The sequence below is a fragment of the Debaryomyces hansenii genome (genome assembly GCF_000006445.2).
Source record: "Debaryomyces hansenii CBS767 chromosome F complete sequence".
Taxonomy (NCBI): Eukaryota; Fungi; Ascomycota; class Pichiomycetes; order Serinales; family Debaryomycetaceae; genus Debaryomyces; species Debaryomyces hansenii.
The window spans coordinates 186,722-205,681 of NC_006048.2; the positions used below are offsets into that span (position 1 = coordinate 186,722).

At 35.0% G+C, this 18,960-nt stretch overlaps 11 protein-coding genes and 2 non-coding genes across 13 annotated transcripts; 11 read left to right on the forward strand and 2 right to left on the reverse strand. All coding sequences in view use genetic code 12, as the record gives it.

The window, feature by feature from the left end:
- Nucleotides 1-349: 349 nt before the first annotated feature.
- Nucleotides 350-1,336, forward strand: DEHA2F02178g (DEHA2F02178p; the record flags this gene model as incomplete). Its single annotated transcript, XM_460459.1, has 1 exon — nt 350-1,336. One exon carries the CDS (start codon nt 350-352, stop codon nt 1,334-1,336), a length of 987 nt encoding a protein of 328 aa, XP_460459.2.
- A 213-nt stretch (nt 1,337-1,549) lies between these two features.
- Nucleotides 1,550-2,731, forward strand: DEHA2F02200g (DEHA2F02200p; the record flags this gene model as incomplete). Its single annotated transcript, XM_460460.1, has 1 exon — nt 1,550-2,731. One exon carries the CDS (start codon nt 1,550-1,552, stop codon nt 2,729-2,731), a length of 1,182 nt encoding a protein of 393 aa, XP_460460.1.
- A 232-nt stretch (nt 2,732-2,963) lies between these two features.
- DEHA2F02222g (DEHA2F02222p) lies at nt 2,964-4,874 on the forward strand (the record flags this gene model as incomplete). The annotated part of the gene is made up of 1 exon (XM_460462.2): nt 2,964-4,874. One exon carries the CDS (start codon nt 2,964-2,966, stop codon nt 4,872-4,874), a length of 1,911 nt encoding a protein of 636 aa, XP_460462.2.
- A 123-nt stretch (nt 4,875-4,997) lies between these two features.
- Nucleotides 4,998-6,716, reverse strand: DEHA2F02244g (DEHA2F02244p; the record flags this gene model as incomplete). The annotated part of the gene is made up of 1 exon (XM_460463.1): nt 4,998-6,716. The coding sequence occupies one exon, from the start codon at nt 6,714-6,716 to the stop codon at nt 4,998-5,000; it is 1,719 nt and encodes a 572-aa protein (XP_460463.2).
- Nucleotides 6,717-7,324: 608 nt separating this feature from the next.
- Nucleotides 7,325-8,338, forward strand: DEHA2F02266g (DEHA2F02266p; the record flags this gene model as incomplete). Its single annotated transcript, XM_460464.1, has 1 exon — nt 7,325-8,338. The coding sequence occupies one exon, from the start codon at nt 7,325-7,327 to the stop codon at nt 8,336-8,338; it is 1,014 nt and encodes a 337-aa protein (XP_460464.1).
- A 572-nt stretch (nt 8,339-8,910) lies between these two features.
- On the reverse strand, nt 8,911-9,219 carry DEHA2F02288g (DEHA2F02288p; the record flags this gene model as incomplete). Its single annotated transcript, XM_460465.1, has 1 exon — nt 8,911-9,219. The coding sequence occupies one exon, from the start codon at nt 9,217-9,219 to the stop codon at nt 8,911-8,913; it is 309 nt and encodes a 102-aa protein (XP_460465.2).
- A 540-nt stretch (nt 9,220-9,759) lies between these two features.
- DEHA2F02310r lies at nt 9,760-9,833 on the forward strand. Its single transcript has one exon. It is a non-coding gene; the product is annotated as a tRNA-Ile (tRNA).
- Nucleotides 9,834-9,851: 18 nt separating this feature from the next.
- DEHA2F02332r lies at nt 9,852-9,924 on the forward strand. Its single transcript has one exon. It is a non-coding gene; the product is annotated as a tRNA-Ala (tRNA).
- A 271-nt stretch (nt 9,925-10,195) lies between these two features.
- On the forward strand, nt 10,196-11,995 carry DEHA2F02354g (DEHA2F02354p; the record flags this gene model as incomplete). The annotated part of the gene is made up of 1 exon (XM_460466.2): nt 10,196-11,995. One exon carries the CDS (start codon nt 10,196-10,198, stop codon nt 11,993-11,995), a length of 1,800 nt encoding a protein of 599 aa, XP_460466.2.
- A 162-nt stretch (nt 11,996-12,157) lies between these two features.
- DEHA2F02376g (DEHA2F02376p) lies at nt 12,158-13,222 on the forward strand (the record flags this gene model as incomplete). Its single annotated transcript, XM_002770680.1, has 1 exon — nt 12,158-13,222. The coding sequence occupies one exon, from the start codon at nt 12,158-12,160 to the stop codon at nt 13,220-13,222; it is 1,065 nt and encodes a 354-aa protein (XP_002770726.1).
- A 134-nt stretch (nt 13,223-13,356) lies between these two features.
- Nucleotides 13,357-14,574, forward strand: DEHA2F02398g (DEHA2F02398p; the record flags this gene model as incomplete). The annotated part of the gene is made up of 1 exon (XM_002770681.1): nt 13,357-14,574. One exon carries the CDS (start codon nt 13,357-13,359, stop codon nt 14,572-14,574), a length of 1,218 nt encoding a protein of 405 aa, XP_002770727.1.
- A 339-nt stretch (nt 14,575-14,913) lies between these two features.
- Nucleotides 14,914-16,407, forward strand: DEHA2F02420g (DEHA2F02420p; the record flags this gene model as incomplete). The annotated part of the gene is made up of 1 exon (XM_460469.1): nt 14,914-16,407. The coding sequence occupies one exon, from the start codon at nt 14,914-14,916 to the stop codon at nt 16,405-16,407; it is 1,494 nt and encodes a 497-aa protein (XP_460469.1).
- Nucleotides 16,408-16,792: 385 nt separating this feature from the next.
- Nucleotides 16,793-18,208, forward strand: DEHA2F02442g (DEHA2F02442p; the record flags this gene model as incomplete). Its single annotated transcript, XM_460470.2, has 1 exon — nt 16,793-18,208. The coding sequence occupies one exon, from the start codon at nt 16,793-16,795 to the stop codon at nt 18,206-18,208; it is 1,416 nt and encodes a 471-aa protein (XP_460470.2).
- Nucleotides 18,209-18,960: the final 752 nt, after the last annotated feature.

Sequence of the window (18,960 nt, forward strand, 5' to 3'; positions counted from 1 at the left end):
TTGTCATGATTACGTCTCTTTCAGTTTTTTTCTAGAAACCCATGTGAATTAATGCATTTACATCATTTTCCTTAGTTACTTACTGACGTAAGTAGCACAGTTGTAACTTTACATATTGTATAATAAAATTCTATAATCATTAATATAAATTTCTTAAGATTTTTAGAAAATTTGTTTACTTACATGCGATCGCATAGTGAAATCAAAATTATGATGTATGATGTGTATCATTTTATCTTACACTTTTCGTTATTTATGATAATTCAGGCATATACTTTTATCTGAAGGTCTCTTGAGTCTAGTATATCCGCTGGATTTTAAGAATTGCGTTTATAACAAATCAATCAAAATGAAGCTTAAGCTTAGAACACAGAACATTGAAGCTTTAAAGACGACCCTTTCACTAATAAGTCACATACGAAAGTTTGTCATATTAAGATTCACGCCAACCCAGCTACTAATAATACTGGTTAATGGGTCATCTATAACACAAGAGCCACAAGTATGGTGTAAACTACAAATCAATAATATGTTCGATCAGATAGAAATCCAAAGTTTACGTGATAACACCATTCTGTTGGAAATCAACATTGAGCAATTGTTACAGACATTGCATAATTTTAATAGGGCTAATAGTGATGGGTTAAACATACGGCTCCAAAAAAAAGATACTTCTGGAGGACAAGGTATTAATATAAGCAATGGAAGAATTGCATCTTTAGCATTGTTCTACTCAAACATAAACATTAATTCAAACGCAATTAATCATACCTTCCGTCTACCAGTCAAGATATTGAAAAATACAGATGATATAATGCTCCTAAAGGAACCAGAATTGACAGAAGTGGACTTAATGATGAGGTTGCCTAAAGAGTTTCTATCAACGTACAAGAGATTAGAAAAGTTCAAGAAAACTTCTAGTAATGATTTGGTTAATATCAAATCAAGCAGGCGTAATGGAGGGTTTTTAGGGTTTGTATTGGAAGAAGACGGAAAATTTAAAGTGACAATTAGCTGGAACGATAAACTAGAAGTGCAAAAACCCAACAGAAGTAATTTCGATGGTGAATCGTTACGATTAGCAAATTTACACAATCCAGGATCGGTGCTCAGCCAAGATGTTGATGAAGATGATATCCATGAAGATAAGGAGATCTTGGTGAGATTAAAAGATTGGAAAATGGCATCTAAAATTGTTGCAACTTGTAAAACGGTGATTTTCCTTTTAACTCATAAAGAAGCATGCGTATTGCATTGCTTATTAGATGACACTGATGATGTAGAGATCATTTATTATATTAGTGGTGTTAAGATCCGAGATATCCTTGATAATTGAGCATCGTTAGGCATATATGCTTCAATCAAGCAACACGTATATCTATCTATTATTAATAAGCTATTCATTGGTAGTAACATTTCGCTTATCTATACGTAATTACCATTGATTTTTTTCACAAACAATAATGACTCAATATGCGCACTTTTTGTTCTTAATAAATGAAATTCTCAAGATTATACCGTTTTTCATTCTATATCAATCCAGAAAACAATGGCACAAGAAAGAACATTAAACCGTGAAGAACCACATTATTTTGGTGCTGGCCCAGCCTTATTACCAACTTCAGTCCTACAAGAAGCTGCATATGATTTGATCACGTATGGCGACGAGAATATTGGTGTCGGTGAAATTTCTCACCGTTCTAAACCAGCAATTGGTATAATTGATAGTACTAAAGAAAAACTAAGCGAATTAATGAATATTCCAGACACCCACGAAGTATTTTTCATGCAAGGAGGTGGTACGACTGGATTTTCGTCTATTGTGTATAATTTAATGGCTAATTACACTAAAAGAACAGGTAAGAAAGGAAAAGCAGCCTATGCTATTACAGGATCATGGTCTGCCAAAGCTGCAGAAGAGTCTAAGAGGTTAGGTTTCGAAACCGACATTGTGGTTAATACCAAAAATAGGAAGTATGGCGATATACCTCCATATTCTGAATGGAAGTCAATTGACAAGGAATCAACAGCTTACTTATACGTTTGTGACAATGAAACTGTCAATGGTAATGAGTTTCAAGATACTCCGGGACCTAATTATTTACCAGAAGGTGTTGAATTAGTTTCAGACATGTCTTCTAATATTTTATCCAAGGAAATTGATGTTAGTAAATACGGTTTAATTATGGCTGGTGCACAAAAGAATATCGGTCTTGCTGGTTTGACTATTTATATTATAAAAAAGTCATTGTTGGAGCAAGCTTCTGACGAAGAATTGAATTCAAAAAACATTCCATTGACCCCAATTGCGTTCCATTATCCAACCGTAGTCAAGAACAATTCGGCTTACAATACGATTCCAATTTTCACCTGTCATATGATAAACTTAGTTCTTAAGAAATTACAGGACGCTGGAGGTGTCTCTGCTATGGAAAAGACCAATGAACAAAAGGCAAAAACATTATACGGAGCATTAGAAAACTATCCAAATTTCTATAAGATGCCAGTGACAAACCGTAGTGTTCGCTCGAGAATGAATGTTGTTTTCAATTTACCAAATGCTGATTTGGAAGCTAAATTCGTATCTGAGGCTGCTGAAAGAAAATTGACTGGTTTGAAGGGTCATAGATCTGTCGGTGGTATCAGAGCTTCAATTTATAATGCAGTTAGCCTCGAAAGCGTTGAACTCTTAGTCAAGTTTGTCAATGACTTTGCTGAAGCCAATAAATAGTAGCTATGTAATATTTTTAATCGAAAAACAGCTTTTAAGCATATTGTGTAGTAAATTTGTGCACGTCGCAGCCTTTAAATTTTTCAGTCTAGTATAAGCACCAAATTTGTTCCATAATTTATGGTAGCCACAATCAACTATACTCATGCAGATAAAGTATTTAGGTCTAAAGCTTTGCTCATATAGACCCTTCCTTACTAATGTTCGAACAATAGCAACTACAAGACATTGCATGTCTATGAAAAAGACTGCTGCTGTTGAGGATAAAAAAATATCTCTAGATAAAGAAAGTTATATAAAATCTGTGCAAGAAAGAATAGCGAAGATTCCTATTTCAAATTATAGAAATTTCAGTATAGTAGCGCATGTGGATCACGGAAAATCTACTTTGTCGGATAGGTTATTGGAGTTAACTGGGGTTATTCAACCTGGAGATGCAAATAAGCAGGTCTTAGATAAATTGGATGTCGAGAGAGAGAGAGGTATTACGGTGAAAGCACAGACGTGCTCTATGTTCTATGTTGATCCTAAATCTAAAGAAGAATATTTATTACATTTAGTTGATACCCCAGGCCACGTAGATTTTAGAGCAGAAGTTTCCAGATCCTACGCATCTTGCGGAGGAGCTCTTTTATTAATTGATGCATCTCAAGGTGTACAAGCACAAACAGTAGCTAATTTTTATTTGGCATATAGTATGGGCTTAAAATTGATTCCAGTGATTAACAAAATCGATTTGGATGCAGCTGACATTCCTAGAGCGATGGATCAGGTTGAAACTACGTTCGAATTACCTAGAGAAGACTGCATTCCAGTAAGTGCTAAAACAGGCCTCAATATTGAAAATATAATACCAGCAATTATTAGAGATATTCCGGGTCCTCGTGGTAGTGTTGATAAACCTCTTAAGGCATTATTGGTTGATTCATGGCATGATCCTTATGTTGGTGTTGTTATGCTAATTCATGTCGTTGACGGTGTGGTGAAAAAGGGAATGAAATTACTTTCAGCTCATTCAGAAAAGCGATATGATGTGAAAGAAGTAGGGATTATGTACCCAGATAAAATGCCAATGGATTGTGTAAAAGCTGGACAAGTAGCCTATATTATTCCAGGTATGCGGAATCCAAGAGAAGCCATGATTGGTGATACATTCTATCAATATGGTAAACATGAAGGATTGGAACCACTCCCTGGATTCGAAGAACCAAAACCTATGGTTTTTGTGGGTGCTTTTCCCGCAGATGGAGGTGAATTTAAAGTAATGAATGATCATATGGAAAATTTAGTATTAAACGACAGATCTGTCACACTAGAAAAAGAAACATCAAATGCGTTAGGTCTTGGTTGGAGATTAGGCTTTTTAGGTTCACTTCATGCTTCTGTGTTTAAAGAACGGCTAGAGAATGAGTACGGTGCAAAAATTATTTTAACAGCACCTACCGTACCGTATAAACTAATTTTCAAAGACGGAGAAGAATCAATTGTTACCAATCCGGATGAATTTCCTGGAGCGGATTTTAGAAATCACAATATTGAAATGTTGATGGAACCTTACGTTAATGCGCTAATGACTATTCCAGATGAATATATTGGAACTGTAATGTCACTTTGCGAGAACAATCGAGGTATACAAAAAGAATTGGAGTATTTAACTACTGGACAAGTATTATTGAAATATGAAATTCCATTAGCTCAGTTAGTAGAAGATTTCTTTGGTAAACTCAAAGGCTGTACTAAAGGATATGCTTCATTGGATTATGAAGACGCGGGTTATAAGAAATCTGATATTGTCAAAATGGAGCTATGTGTAAATGGAGAACCTCAGGATGCGTTAACTCAAGTCATGCACAGGTCTCAAGTATTAAGTAGAGGAAAGGAATATGTAACCAGATTCAAAGAATATTTAAAATTTCAATTATTCGAAGTAGCTATTCAAGCCAAAGTCAATAATAAAGTTGTGGCAAGAGAAACAATTAAGGCAAAGAGGAAGGATGTCACGCAAAAGCTACATGCTGCGGATATATCTAGAAGAAAGAAGTTATTGCTGAGACAAAAAGAAGGTAAAAAGCAAATGAAAGCAACAGGGAAGATAAGCATTAATCAAGAAGCTTATCAAGCCTTTTTACGTCGTGCTGACTAAAAATACGACTACGTTAAATATAATCTTGTATATAATAATATTCATGAAAATGAAAATCTATATTTAATGAACCTATAATTAGACGAATTATCATGCAAAACTAAATTATTCACTAATATATATCTAGCTTTGTAAGAATTTTTTATATACGACATTGTCTGTTTCATCAACAAAATTATAACCAATTTTTTTCAAGAAATCCTGGAAGTCCTCATCGCTTGTGCCTTCTGGAAGTACAAAACCACACAAAATCTTCCCAACATCATGGCCATGATTTCTATAGTGAAACAAGGTTATATCCCAATCATACTTCAAGGTTTGTAAAAATTTTGTTAAAGCACCTGGTCTTTCAGGAAATTCGAATCTGAATAACCTTTCTTTAGAAATCTTATTGCAGTTAGCCGTTGTAGATTTTCCGCCGACTAAATAACGACCATGAGTCTTCGCCAACTCATTCTCTGAGATATCAATAACTTCATAATCATTACTCTTCATAGATTCAACAATAGGAGCTAATTCTTTGTCCTTATTGGTAACATTGAAACTAACAAAAATATTTGCAGGACCACTATTGTTAAATCTATAGGAAAATTCTGTAATAGCTCTTGGGTCGATTATATTCTGTAATATAGCAAACTCACCAGGTCTCTCAGGAATGGTGACAGCTAATGATACTTCCTTACCTTCACCGAGTACAGCTCTTTCACTTACAAATCTTAATCTATCGAAATTCATATTGGCTCCACTTAAAATTGGAACGTAATTCTTATTCCTATGATCAATTTCAGAATTATCACTAAGATATCTCTTCAACCCAGCAACAGATAACGCTCCAGATGGTTCAACAATCAGTCTGGTATCTTCAAAAATATCTTTAATTGCTGCACATAATTCATCGGTCAGAACCCTAACTACTTCATCAACATATTTATGGCAAAGCTTCCAAGTTTCATCACCAAGAACCTTGACAGCAGTACCGTCAGCAAAAACTCCAACCTGATCCAATGTCTTCAGTTGATGGTTTTGCAATGACTGATACAATGCATCTGCATCAAAAGTCTCGACACCAATAATCTTGACATGGGGAGCAATCTTTTTTAAATAAACAGCAATCCCAGCTATCAATCCACCTCCACCTACTGGAACAAATAAGGCATCAAGTTTGTCTAACCTCAATTGTCTGGTGATTTCTAGGGCTATAGTACCTTGACCTGCGATGACATATGGGTGGTTAAAAGGAGGGATATTGGTCAATCCGTTCAATGAACTCAACCGATCACATTCTTTCTTCGCGCTATCAAAATCGTCTCCGTATAAAACAACTTGTGATCCTAATCTAGAAACATTTTTATATTTGATAGAAGGAGTAGCTGTTGGCATGACTATAGTAGATTGAATCTTTAATTTACTAGCAGAGAAAGCAACACCTTGTGCATGATTACCAGCAGAACATGCAATTACCCCTGATACTGGTGACTTTGAATTAGAATGTAAATGTGCAATCATATTATATGCTCCACGTAACTTGAATGAAAATACCGGTAATAAATCTTCACGCTTTAAGAATATATTGGTATTGCATTTCTGTGATAAGTTAACAGCATGAGTGAGAGGAGATCCACCTTCATCGACGACATCGTAAACCCGAGATGTCAATATCAACTTAATATAATCTGGCTCACCTTCGGGCGTAAAATCAGCTTCTTGCAATTCTGGAAATTGTTGAACCGTAGATTGAGTGGAATAGAATTTGGCCGAAGTTAACGAACCAATTTTTGGTATACAAACCCTTCTGTTTACAGGCTTGTGTATGCCCTTCAATAGGTTTCTGGCAATCATCATCACCCTTCAATCTTTGTACGAAATAATTGGGCTCTTAGTGTATTAAATATTTCAAGCTCTTGATGATTCATAATGAAATTATTGTGGTAAATACACTACTATTTTGGAACCTAATGCAACCAATATTTAGACTAATACTTGAATAGAATGTAAGATATATATAGTAAGTATCAAATTATATGTCCTTCTTACATCTAAAATCTCTTCTAAAAATATTTGACTTTACTTTTTTGAATTTTAGTCTCTATATATAGCTTTTGACGTCATTAGAATAGATTATAGTAAATATATTACGTTCATTGCTGCATTAACATATCCTATGAATGCAATTTGACTTCCACAAATCAGTATGTATATAAGCTTTTACTTTTCAGGATTATTTTATGCTAAATTTTTTCTTATTTTTACTTCCTTGAATTCCTAAAACGGCTGCAAACTGTCTCGCTAAAGTATATTCTGCTAATGAAATTAGTCCTCCAAGGCCCCCTAAAGTTCGTATACACGTTATGGGGGATAAAGGTTTTATGCTAGCTTTTTATTTATAATTATTTAAGATTGTAATTAGAACTATCTTATAGTATTTTTCTTCGAAAGATGCTAAAATAAGTATGGATAGTCAATTACAGTATAACATCAGTGAATTAGTTCAATTCATGGACCAATGCAATGACAGCAACGTTGTCACTTCTTATTCAGGATTGAACCATGTTAATTCCCCAACAGCCTTTAATTATACAGCGCAATATGAGTTAGAAAGCAAAAGTGGAAATGAGCAACAGAAATCAGTGAGACAAGAATCTAATGCCCAGCATTTCAGTGCAATGTCTTTCTTTCCATTACATACCAGCCCTAAGATACAAGTTCTCAACCTAAGGGATCAAGAATATAAAGAAATTCAAAAAAATTGTCGGTTTAGTAAAGTTGTTGAAGATGTGCATGCCACGGCACCTACCGACTTGAGAGAAACATTAAATTATGATGAGCTTTTTGATACCTTTATTAATTCCGAAGTAGATATTCAAACTTTGAAAGACTCAGTTGGGGTTTTAAGAACCCATAGTCCTCTTCCGCTTCCACTTCCACTAACACCCAAACCCACGCCGAATATTAACATGAAGGATTCCATGTCTAGATCTTACGTTTTTGAGAACGAAAATAGCAAAGATAGATCATATTTCGATGTTGCTGATGAGAGAGATGTAGGTAGAATATTCAGATATCCTGATAATAGTAATCAAATTTTTAATATTGGAACGTTAAAACTCGCTTCTAATAGCTATAAAGAGGCTAAAGTCGTCTCAGCTTCTGTCAATAAAACGATTGACGATGAATTTGAATTGAAGTCCAAGTATTTCCGTTCCTTTGACAATAGCCTTAAAAGAAGACAAAAGTCTCAATCGGAAGAAATAAGGTCCAAAATAAGGAAAAGGAATAATCCTACTACGGATGAAGTAGAATGGAAACCACTATCTATATTTACTGTTTATACAAATTTTAAGCCTGAGGCTATAGATGATACAGACTATTTTGAAAATATACCCCAGACATCTTGTTTTGGTAGATTGAATATGAGAGTCAAAAGAGCTTGGACTAGAGGTCCGAATAAAGCTAAATTGAAATAATATCATTGTCATTTATTATCAATAGATTTATCTCAATTTATTAACTTTTTCACTTAATTGGCTGCGAAAATGAAATTTTGCAGTACTATTTTCCAACTTCTAATATCAATACAATACGAAATTTTCTTCAGGGTTGTATATTTAACCTTTAATATTTTGCAAAAATGAATGAAAGAGTATGATTCATTCGTGGCTTTTAATATACAGCATAATTATTATTCAACTACACTGTTGATGCCTAATATTTTTTCTATGGAATCTTTAATAACTATTCTACCTTGAATTTTTACTTCATTACATCTAGCAGGTGTTTCATCCCAATACAGTTATATATATATATTGTATTTAGAATTGTAAGCAGAGTTAAGCAAATATTTATATAACCCAATGCATTTATTAGGAATCCTAAAATTCATTGTTCAACATCAAAATACTCATTACTATCAGAAATATAGTTACTATTTGATGCAAATAAGGTCCCGGTTCAAATTCATCTGGGAATAAAGTCCCTAAGGTAGCTAGTAATGAGTTTTGCTAAACTTCTGGAACGTATTTACTAAATATTTCTCTTCTTATAGAGAAATATTCATATAATTTTCCTTTAGTTCAAGATACCACGTTTCAGCTCTTCCTGTCATATTTCTACCCACTATGATAATGAGTTGTGTTAAGGTTAAATCTTCCGAGACTCTAAGAATTTTTATTACCTGAGTAAGGCTTAACAGTGGCCAACATAGGAAACATTCTAGTTTCTCTGTCAATTGCTTCTTGTCTTGCAACTTCCTTTTCTCTTTGTGTTCAATTCTTGCAGCTTCACTCTCATTTCTGAGTACGTGAATCAGTTCTGACAAAGGACCTTGGTCTCTAGTTATCATTCTCATTGACCTAACTCTGATGTTTGATTTAAATTGCGGCTATACCAATTATAAGAGAAATGGGTCTAAATTAAGTAATTCTTACAACTAAGTGCAATATACTATGGAGATGCTACTAAAAACTCTTTCTTAAATTATAGATTGTCAGCTAACTATTTTCTCTCTATTTAGGTCCTAATTCCCTTGATTTTCTTTCTGAGATTTTACTGGGATTCTTCCACGATAGGTTTTGCGATAATGCAACACGTATTCGCTTTAAACGTATATACGTATATATTAAGCATGTTCTATTACATCAATGTAAGGAAACCGGGTACTAATATAGTAATACTTGTTTATACTTTATATATACGTTCTATTGACCTTGTAGAACCTTATTTAGCTTCATATATTACCCTTAGCTAACTAAATAACCTTAACTACCTATAATTAGTTCCTAATTTCCTTACTCTCTTTCTTGAGACTGTAAGGATTACCTACTCCATTTTGAAGTATATACATATAATATGTATATGTATACTAGTGTTCTTACACTTCAATAGTTAAGGTCCCTTGGCCCAGTTGGTTAAGGCGTGGTGCTAATAACGCCAAGATCAGCAGTTCGATCCTGCTAGGGACCATTTCTCTTAATTCACACAGGGCGTGTGGCGTAGTTGGTAGCGCGCTCCCTTAGCATGGGAGAGGTCTCCGGTTCGACTCCGGACTCGTCCATTTTTTTTCAATACATTTTCAACCCTTATATTAAGCTCTTCAATCTGCATTGACTGCCGAAACTTTTTAAGTTAAGTATTTCAAGCTACACCAGCATTCTTTTTTCATTGACTAATCAATGTCAGTGGCCGTAATATATATATAAAGATACCATATTGCAATTTGTAAATTATTTGGTCGTGTGCGCAATGAAAAACTCATTTAGTTACGTCCAGTATAAGAATCTACATTCAAATAGATTAATGTAAATTCATGAGAGAAATTAACCACAATGGAATACCCTCTTATTGTTACATTGGGAGCTCGTATGAGCGCATACCTTTCTAGCTCTGAAGATTACCATAAGCAAAGAAAGAGACTAAATAAAAGGTTACTTAAGTTACGTCATGAATTGGATCTTATAACTCCAGATACCAAAGACTACAAGAAGAAAGAAAAAATATCCAAAATCTCATCTTCAGATTACGACCAAGACGAAAAATACGGGCTACTTTTACTTTTGACTGCAGAAAGAGATAGTTTATATTCCTCAGAGATTAAGAGTTTGTTGGAAATTAGCAATGACAATGCTTCGTCATATAGAAATCTTATGATAAGTAGAATCAAGAAGTCGTTATCTAGCTCAAAAAAATTATTGGAAATCACCGTAAATGAGAAAGATGAATATAAAAGGATTGAATATTACACCTATGCTGCCTTAATTCAAGGTAATCTATCAGTCAATAAAAAACAATGGTCAAAAGCATTGAATGCCTTCTCCATCGCTAAATGTGCTTTAGATTTCTTATATTCTCAAGAAGATAGTAAGATGGATATTGAAGAGGAACAAGAAGAATCTACTCAATTCAAAAAAACTTTGATTAGCGAAATTACTGAGACCTTAGTAGATCCTTCATTGGCATTAGCTATTTCTCAAGATGATACAGCGTACTCCACTACAACTGATTTAAAAACTGTATCACGTCAACATTGCCGTGACAACAAATTGTCTTATTTACAACCAGTTATCGAAATAATTGCCAGGATCGATCCTGAAGCTGTTTCAGAAGTGTCTTCATCAACTGAATTAATCAAGTCGGTCCAATGGAGAGACCATGAAGCAACTTTATACAATGACGAGCTTGCTTATAAAATTATGAAATTAACTAATGATAATGAAACAAATTGGAAAAACTTCAATGATGCTAACCAGTTTGATGTATTATTATCCGGATGGTCTGAGTTATTAGAAATTCATACAAACGATATGGATAAAAATAAGGATGAAGATGATCTTGAAAAGGTCCAAGACAGGGCCATTGTATTAACATATATTAATTTCAATTTGTTATTCACAAGGTTGAAGAGAGATTTGTTAATAATCGATCAATTATCATCTCAAGGTGATAATGTTTTTGCTTTAAAGAAATTAGAGTTCAATAAGGATATTATTAGATTATATGGTACCATAATCACTACTACCCAGGAAATAAAAGACTTGCCAGGTGTTTATAATGATGAAGATTTACACGAATCTTTGGATAATTTGGAGAAGTTTTTCGTCGCAAAAAAATCCGCTGTTTTGGCTAGATCGTTTGCTCTTAATAATAAGTTCCCAGAAGCATTAAAGATATTTGATCATGTGGATAATACCTTATCATCTTCTGACAATAAGTTCTATAAGATTGACGAGTTTCCGTATAACGTTAGCAGCAATGTCGAATTTGAAAAATTCAAAAAGGAGTTACCTTCTCAAGTGCTTCAAGCTCAAATATTGGCACAATTCTCTGTAGACTTATCCAAGAATTTGAACCAGAGTAATTTCGTCATTGAAAACATGAATAAATATCCAGTTTCCAATGAAACTTTAGACAATATTGCTAACTTCAATAAAAATTTATCAATTGCTCCTGTTTTAAGCAAGCCTGTCTTATTTGATATTGGGTTTAATTACATTAATTATGGTATGGGCCGTTCTTCATCATATAATAACTCCAATTCAGCTACATCTACTACATCTGATTCGACTACCGATCAGAACGATCCTAATAAAAAGAAGAGTGGCTTCTTTGGTATTTTTGGCCGTAGCTAATTAATATAGTATTTAGTTCTATTAAATAAAAGTAGTTATAAGAGAATCAAATACAAGCAAGACATAAAATAACATACGCGAATAGTCAACTTTTCTCGATGTAGAGGAAAATTAGATCTTATAAACAAATTTGTTTCTTGTTTCATACTTCGTATATACAAAATGAAGAAAGAAGGAGGTGGACTGATAATAACGTTGGCAGCCTGCATTTTGGGACTTTATGCATCATTTCTAACATGGTCGGTTTTGCAAGAGAGAATTAGTACAAAACCGTATGGATCAAATCCAGATACTGGTAGTCCAGATTTTTTCAAAGCTCCCTTGGTAATAAACATCATACAAGCTTTTTTTGCATCTATAGTTGGTCTCATATATTCGGTGGTTTCATCCAGATCGAATCCTTTAAGTATTTTTACCCAGAATGAAAAGCCAGTTGCATTAAAATTCTTCAAATCGTTCGTGATAATCTCGCTTACATCTAGTTTATCATCTCCTTTGGGCTACGAATCATTAAAACATGTTGACTACTTGGCATACTTGCTAGCAAAATCGTGCAAACTAATTCCAGTCATGTTAGTTCATTTTGTGCTTTATCGTACAAAATTCCCATTATACAAATGCATGGTTGCTGGATCAGTTACGGTAGGTGTGATAATATTCACATTATCCCATTCTTCAACGAAGAGTAAGGCCGATATTAGTGATGGTAAAACTGCGTTAGGAATGGCACAGTTAATCGGTTCCATGCTTTTGGATGGGTTGACCAATTCTACACAAGATCAATTATTTAAATTGAGAGGGACGTCACCTAGTAACAAACATACAAAATTAACAGGGGCATACTTGATGTGCATCTTGAATGCATTCATTTTTATAAATACGTTAGCCTATGCGCTAATCTTCAAATATCAATCAGAAATTACATATACGGTCAATTTTGTTCATCATTATCCTCAAGTCATGATGAATATCTTGGAATTCGCTATCTTAGGTTCAGTTGGGCAAGTGTTCGTTTTTATTATCCTCGAGAAATTTGATTCCTTAATTCTTATCACTTCTACTGTCACCAGAAAAATGATTAGTATGATCTTAAGTGTTGTCTTATTTGGACATCAATTGAATGGGCTACAATGGGGTGGCGTTGGTTTAGTATTTGGAGGAATTGGTTACGAAGCTTTAGTCAAGATGAGTATGAACAAGGCTCCAACTACTAAGAAGAATCAATAAAATTATATAGATTATAAAAATTATATAGATCAAATATAGACATACAATACAATATTATGGAACAAAGTGCGAAGTAATCTAAACTCGAAATTCAAGATGCGTTAGCTATACTATTCTATTGTACTGTTTGCATCATGTTGATATCTCATCCACGAATAATGATCCGTCATGCTCCTTGGGTTACATCTATAGAGACATTTTGTTGTTCATTAGCCACATTATTTCCTAAAGTATTTTATACATCTGTTTTGACATGGTCAGTCTACGCTTTGATTGTGCATGGATGTTATGATACGTTAATGACTACACAAGAGACATCGATATTTGCTATCGCCATTGGATTGATAGGACTCACACTATACATATTATGCCTATATACATATTTCAAAGTGTTGAGAGCTGGGCCCGGATCGCCATCAGATTTTGAAGAATTAAGAATTCGTAATATTTTGCTGTTGTCAAAACCGAAATATAACTCTGCCAATCCCTATGATACAAATGACAATATGGCAACTTCGGCGTCACTTCTTGCAAATGCCGAGGGAGTTGACGAGATAGAAAGCATTGAATCGGAACAACCACCCTCTGAGTATATGACTTTGCATATGTTGAAGAGCAACAATTCGTCCTACAGATACTGTACGAAATGCAGTGTATGGAAACCAGATCGCTGCCACCACTGCTCGACGTGTAACCGATGTGTTTTAAGAATGGACCATCATTGTCCTTGGTTTGCTATGTGCGTTGGATTTTATAATCACAAGTTCTTTGCACAATTTCTCATGTACCTTACAGCATATTCAGGATTCGATTTCGTGGTAAGTCTTTCGATTCTCTGGAAATTCTTTGCAGACGAAAAGTACAACGATCATTATTTGTCGTTAAATTTGGTATTTTTATTTGTGCTAAGCTTGGCATTTTTCATTACAGTCGGAGGCTTTCTGGCCTTCCTGTTATATTTAGTGTTCAGAAATAAAACAACAATAGAATTTCAAGAGAACAGGTGGAACTTCAAGAACGATAAGAATGGGAAAAGCTTTCAATATGAATTTGATGGTTCAGGTAAAAAGAAGAAATTAGGAAATATTTTTGATTTGGGATGCGGGCGTAACTGGAGAAGTATAATGGGACCAAGCTGGTACTACTGGTTATTACCTGTTACAGTTACTAACAAATCTATTGACGCCCGTTTAGAAAACGGCATAAACTTTGAAATTGATCAAGATGTCTACGATAGGTGGTGTTATAATGCTCAGTTGCAGGATCAGCTAAATCAGCAATTGGCAGATTACAAAAATAGGATAAGAATGGAAAGGGAAGCAAACCAAACAACTGACACCAACCCTTTTTGATTAATTTGGTCTTGAGTTGTAGTATAGAGTAATTTATATAAGCTTGAAATACACATACACATAGTTCAATCATTTGAGTGCGGGTAACATTTTGTGTAAACTTTTAGATTTCTCAGGTACTAAAAAGTCTATTATGAATATTTCACTTTAAATTTAACTACTAATTATCTAACTGTTGGATACTATATTGAAGGTGACTATAATTGTTCGTATAAAATCAAATAGTTTTTTTTTCTGCTTATAATTTTAAATTAAGAACGTGAGAAAACAGAAAAGAAAGAGGGACACGAAATACATTTTATCAACTATTGAAATAGAGAAACACGAGTGATTACAACAATGTATGTTCAATTACCATTTGATGATTTGAAGGTCGATCCTACTCAAAAGAAGAGAGTAGCGTATTTTTATGATGCTGATGTGGGTAACTATGCTTATGGTGCTGGTCATCCAATGAAACCTCATCGTATAAGAATGGCACATTCGTTAATTATGAATTACGGGTTATACAAGAAGATGGAGATTTATCGTGCCAAACCGGCTACTAAACAAGAAATGTGCCAATTTCATACTGATGAATATATTGACTTTTTAAGCCGTGTTTCCCCTGATAATTTAGACATGTTTGCCAAAGAGCAGATTAAATTCAATGTTGGAGATGATTGTCCAGTTTTTGACGGATTATTTGAGTATTGTGGTATTTCAGGTGGTGGGTCGATGGAGGGTGCTGCAAGGTTAAATAGAGGAAAATGTGATATTGCTATTAATTATGCAGGTGGTTTACATCATGCTAAAAAATCGGAAGCTTCTGGGTTTTGTTACTTAAATGATATCGTATTAGGTATTATTGAATTATTGAGATATCACCCAAGAGTTTTATATATTGATATTGATGTTCATCATGGTGATGGAGTGGAAGAAGCCTTCTATACGACCGATAGAGTGATGACCTGCTCCTTCCACAAGTATGGTGAATTTTTCCCTGGTACTGGTGAATTGAGAGATATTGGTGTTGGTAAGGGTAAATACCATGCAATAAACGTGCCTTTAAGAGATGGTATTGATGATGCTACTTACAAGTCCATTTTCGAACCGGTAATCAGCAAGGTCATGGAGTGGTATCAACCTTCGGCTATTGTCTTACAATGTGGTGGTGATTCATTGAGTGGTGACAGATTGGGGTGCTTCAACTTGTCAATGTCAGGCCACGCTAACTGTATTAATTTTGTCAAGTCATTCAACGTTCCAATGATGGTCGTTGGTGGTGGTGGTTATACAATGAGAAACGTTGCTAGGACTTGGTCTTTTGAAGCGGGTTTATTGAACAACGTCGTATTACCCAGCGAATTGCCATACAATGAATACTACGAGTATTATGGTCCAGACTACAAATTGGATGTCAGACCATCCAATATGTACAATGCCAATTCTCCCGAATTTTTAAATAAAATATTAACTAATATTTTGACTAACTTGGAAAATACTAAGCATGCGCCATCAGTTCAAATGAATTACGTTCCGAATGATGCTGAAGACTTGGGTGACATCGATGAAGACACACAAGAGGCGATAGACACCAAGGGCGGTTCGCAGCAAGCAAGAGATGAAATAACTCAACCAGACAACGAATTCTACGAAGATGACGATAAAGATGCTGGTAGTAGAGACATCCAAAATTTCAGCAAATCTGCGTCTGCTTCTGAATCTAAACCTGCCGAGTTAGAAACTACAGCTCAACCAGAAACATTGGAAGAGCCTGAAGATGAGAAAATGCTTACTGACGAAGAATTGAAAGAGATAAACGAATTAAACTCAAACGAGAATAATGCTTAACCGCTCTATTTTTTATTGCTGAAGTATTTGTAGACATGCTACTTTTAGTAACGTAGCCTTATGTAAATTAAGTTCCATATTTTTTTTGTAATTAATAAAACAAGCAAATAGATTGACACATTTTGTGGTGTATGTTTCCAGTTATATCTTATCAGCATATGATCACCTGATCATAATCCCAATATGAAAACAATATTAGACGTAATTAAAATTTTATCTTAAGGTCAATTGGAGAGTTAATTCATTACGATAAATTTAGAGTCATACATACCTGAGGTAGTTACAAGAGAGCATTTTTTGTAAATAAAAAGATTATATTGCGAAATTAATATTTTGTGAAGAAAAAGAAACAGAGTTCACACATACTCAGAGCAATTTCTTTAGTATGATGCTCAAGACATGGAAAATACCGCAATATTCATACATTTCCAATGGTATAAGAATGACGCATATAGGACAATTGAGGTTTACGAGAAATATTTCGTCGAGTTTAATGAGAAAAAGTGACATACTAATGAGTAATGACCTTTTAACAATTAAATCATGCAAACATTTACGGAATAGCACATTTCCAGAATTTGTTCGATCTCCAAACTCGCAACTAAGTAATATCATCTGGAATTCGCCGTTGGAAAATATTTATGTCGTTAAAAAGCCATGGGATCAAGATGTCCGAGATGCTACCGTGAGATTCATAACTCACATTCACGATAATTATCCCTCCGTTAACGTTGTTGTGAGCGAAGATGTTGCGGATGAAATAATTCACGAGACCAATACTGGAGGTTCCGTCACCAGTATATTGAAAAAGCAAAGCCCCAAGTTTTCTCTGAATTCCAAGTATGTTATCTACACCGGCGAATTATCTCAAATTGTCAATAAGACTGATTTAATAGTAACACTAGGAGGAGATGGAACTATTTTACGAGCAGTCAGCACATTTCTGAATGCAAATGTTCCTCCTGTGTTAAGCTTCGCATTGGGCACGTTAGGATTTTTGTTACCGTTTGATTTCAGTACATTTAGCGAATCGTTTCGCATGGTGTACGAATCGAGAGGTAAAGCATTGCATAGACACAGATTGGAGTGTCACGTTGTTCGTAAGTCGCTAAATGAATCCACTCAGACCCCGATAACCGATGCTACACCTATCAAGAATATCAGACAGTCTGAATCGGGTATTTCACCGCAGGAAAATGTCACTACAATGTTGCATGCCATGAATGATATCTCGTTACACAGAGGAAGCCAGCCTAATCTCATCTCATTGGATATCTACATAGATAACGAGTTTTTGACTACCACTACCGGTGATGGACTCGTATTTTCCACGCCAACAGGCTCTACTGCGTACTCACTCTCAGCCGGAGGGTCGATCACTCACCCGTTGGTTCCTTGCATAATCCTCACACCAATTTGCCCCAGATCATTGTCCTTCAGGCCATTGATTCTTCCTGCATCATCCCACATAGTGATCAAGTTGTCCGACAAGAATCGAAATGCATCGATAAAATTGAACATAGATGGGATACTGCAGCAGGATTTGCAGCCAGGAGACCAAATTCATGTGGCCGGAGAGAACGATTCTGCGTTAGCAACCAGCTCACGTTCGGAAAAGGTTTCTGGTTCCACCTCCGAAAATGAACAAACCGATTCTACTGACTCTACGCCTTCCAGTAAGCAAGATCTTTGCCAAAAGGGTATCTGGTGCGTGGCCCGGAGCGAGAATGATTGGACGAAGGACATCAACGAGTTGTTAGGCTTCAATTCTTCATTCAAGGCGCTGAAACTGAAGCTATAGACCGCCTCTTTCCACATAATGCCGTAAACCCACCCTGATCCAAGACGCATACCCAAAGAACCTCCAAACTACTATACATAGAGATGGTTTCACGAGTCACCTTGGGTCACATGCACGCGAGGTTTCCTAATTTCTGTTAGGCATCGCTCCGGCTATTTTCTCGAAGCGCACGTCACGAAATCGCCCATTAATAAATTCTCACGGCTACTTGTTATCGCTTCTGCCAGCGTAGCAATCAAAACTTTGAATATACATATATATATCTATACATACATACGTACCAAATACAATTCATATATTAATATTATTCACATATTTCATATAGTAAAAATGGTGCCGTGTAAAATTATATTAACGTGGTCTATGTGTTGTCAATTGCTATAATAAAATCGGTCATATGGTCTACAAAAGAACGTCCGTATTTGTTCTATGGCAAATGGGCAATCGTTTAATTTTAGGTATGCACCCCCTGTTTAGCGTATATACGAAAACCTTAAGAATCACATACAAAATACGGGTAAACGCAGTGATTTTAAGCCGCAAAAAACAGGGGGTGCGAAAGTAGGAATTTTTTCCACATAATTTGTACGTCTCGGTGAATTTTGTACTTCTCTTTCCAAAACTAGTTTATTTTTCCATAATTAGATGGCAAAACCATAAAAACAAACAACTAATAACTAATAAGCCAGTTTATAACCACAAAGGAACCAACTAGCCTATCGGATACAATATTGAAAATACAGGAGTATTGT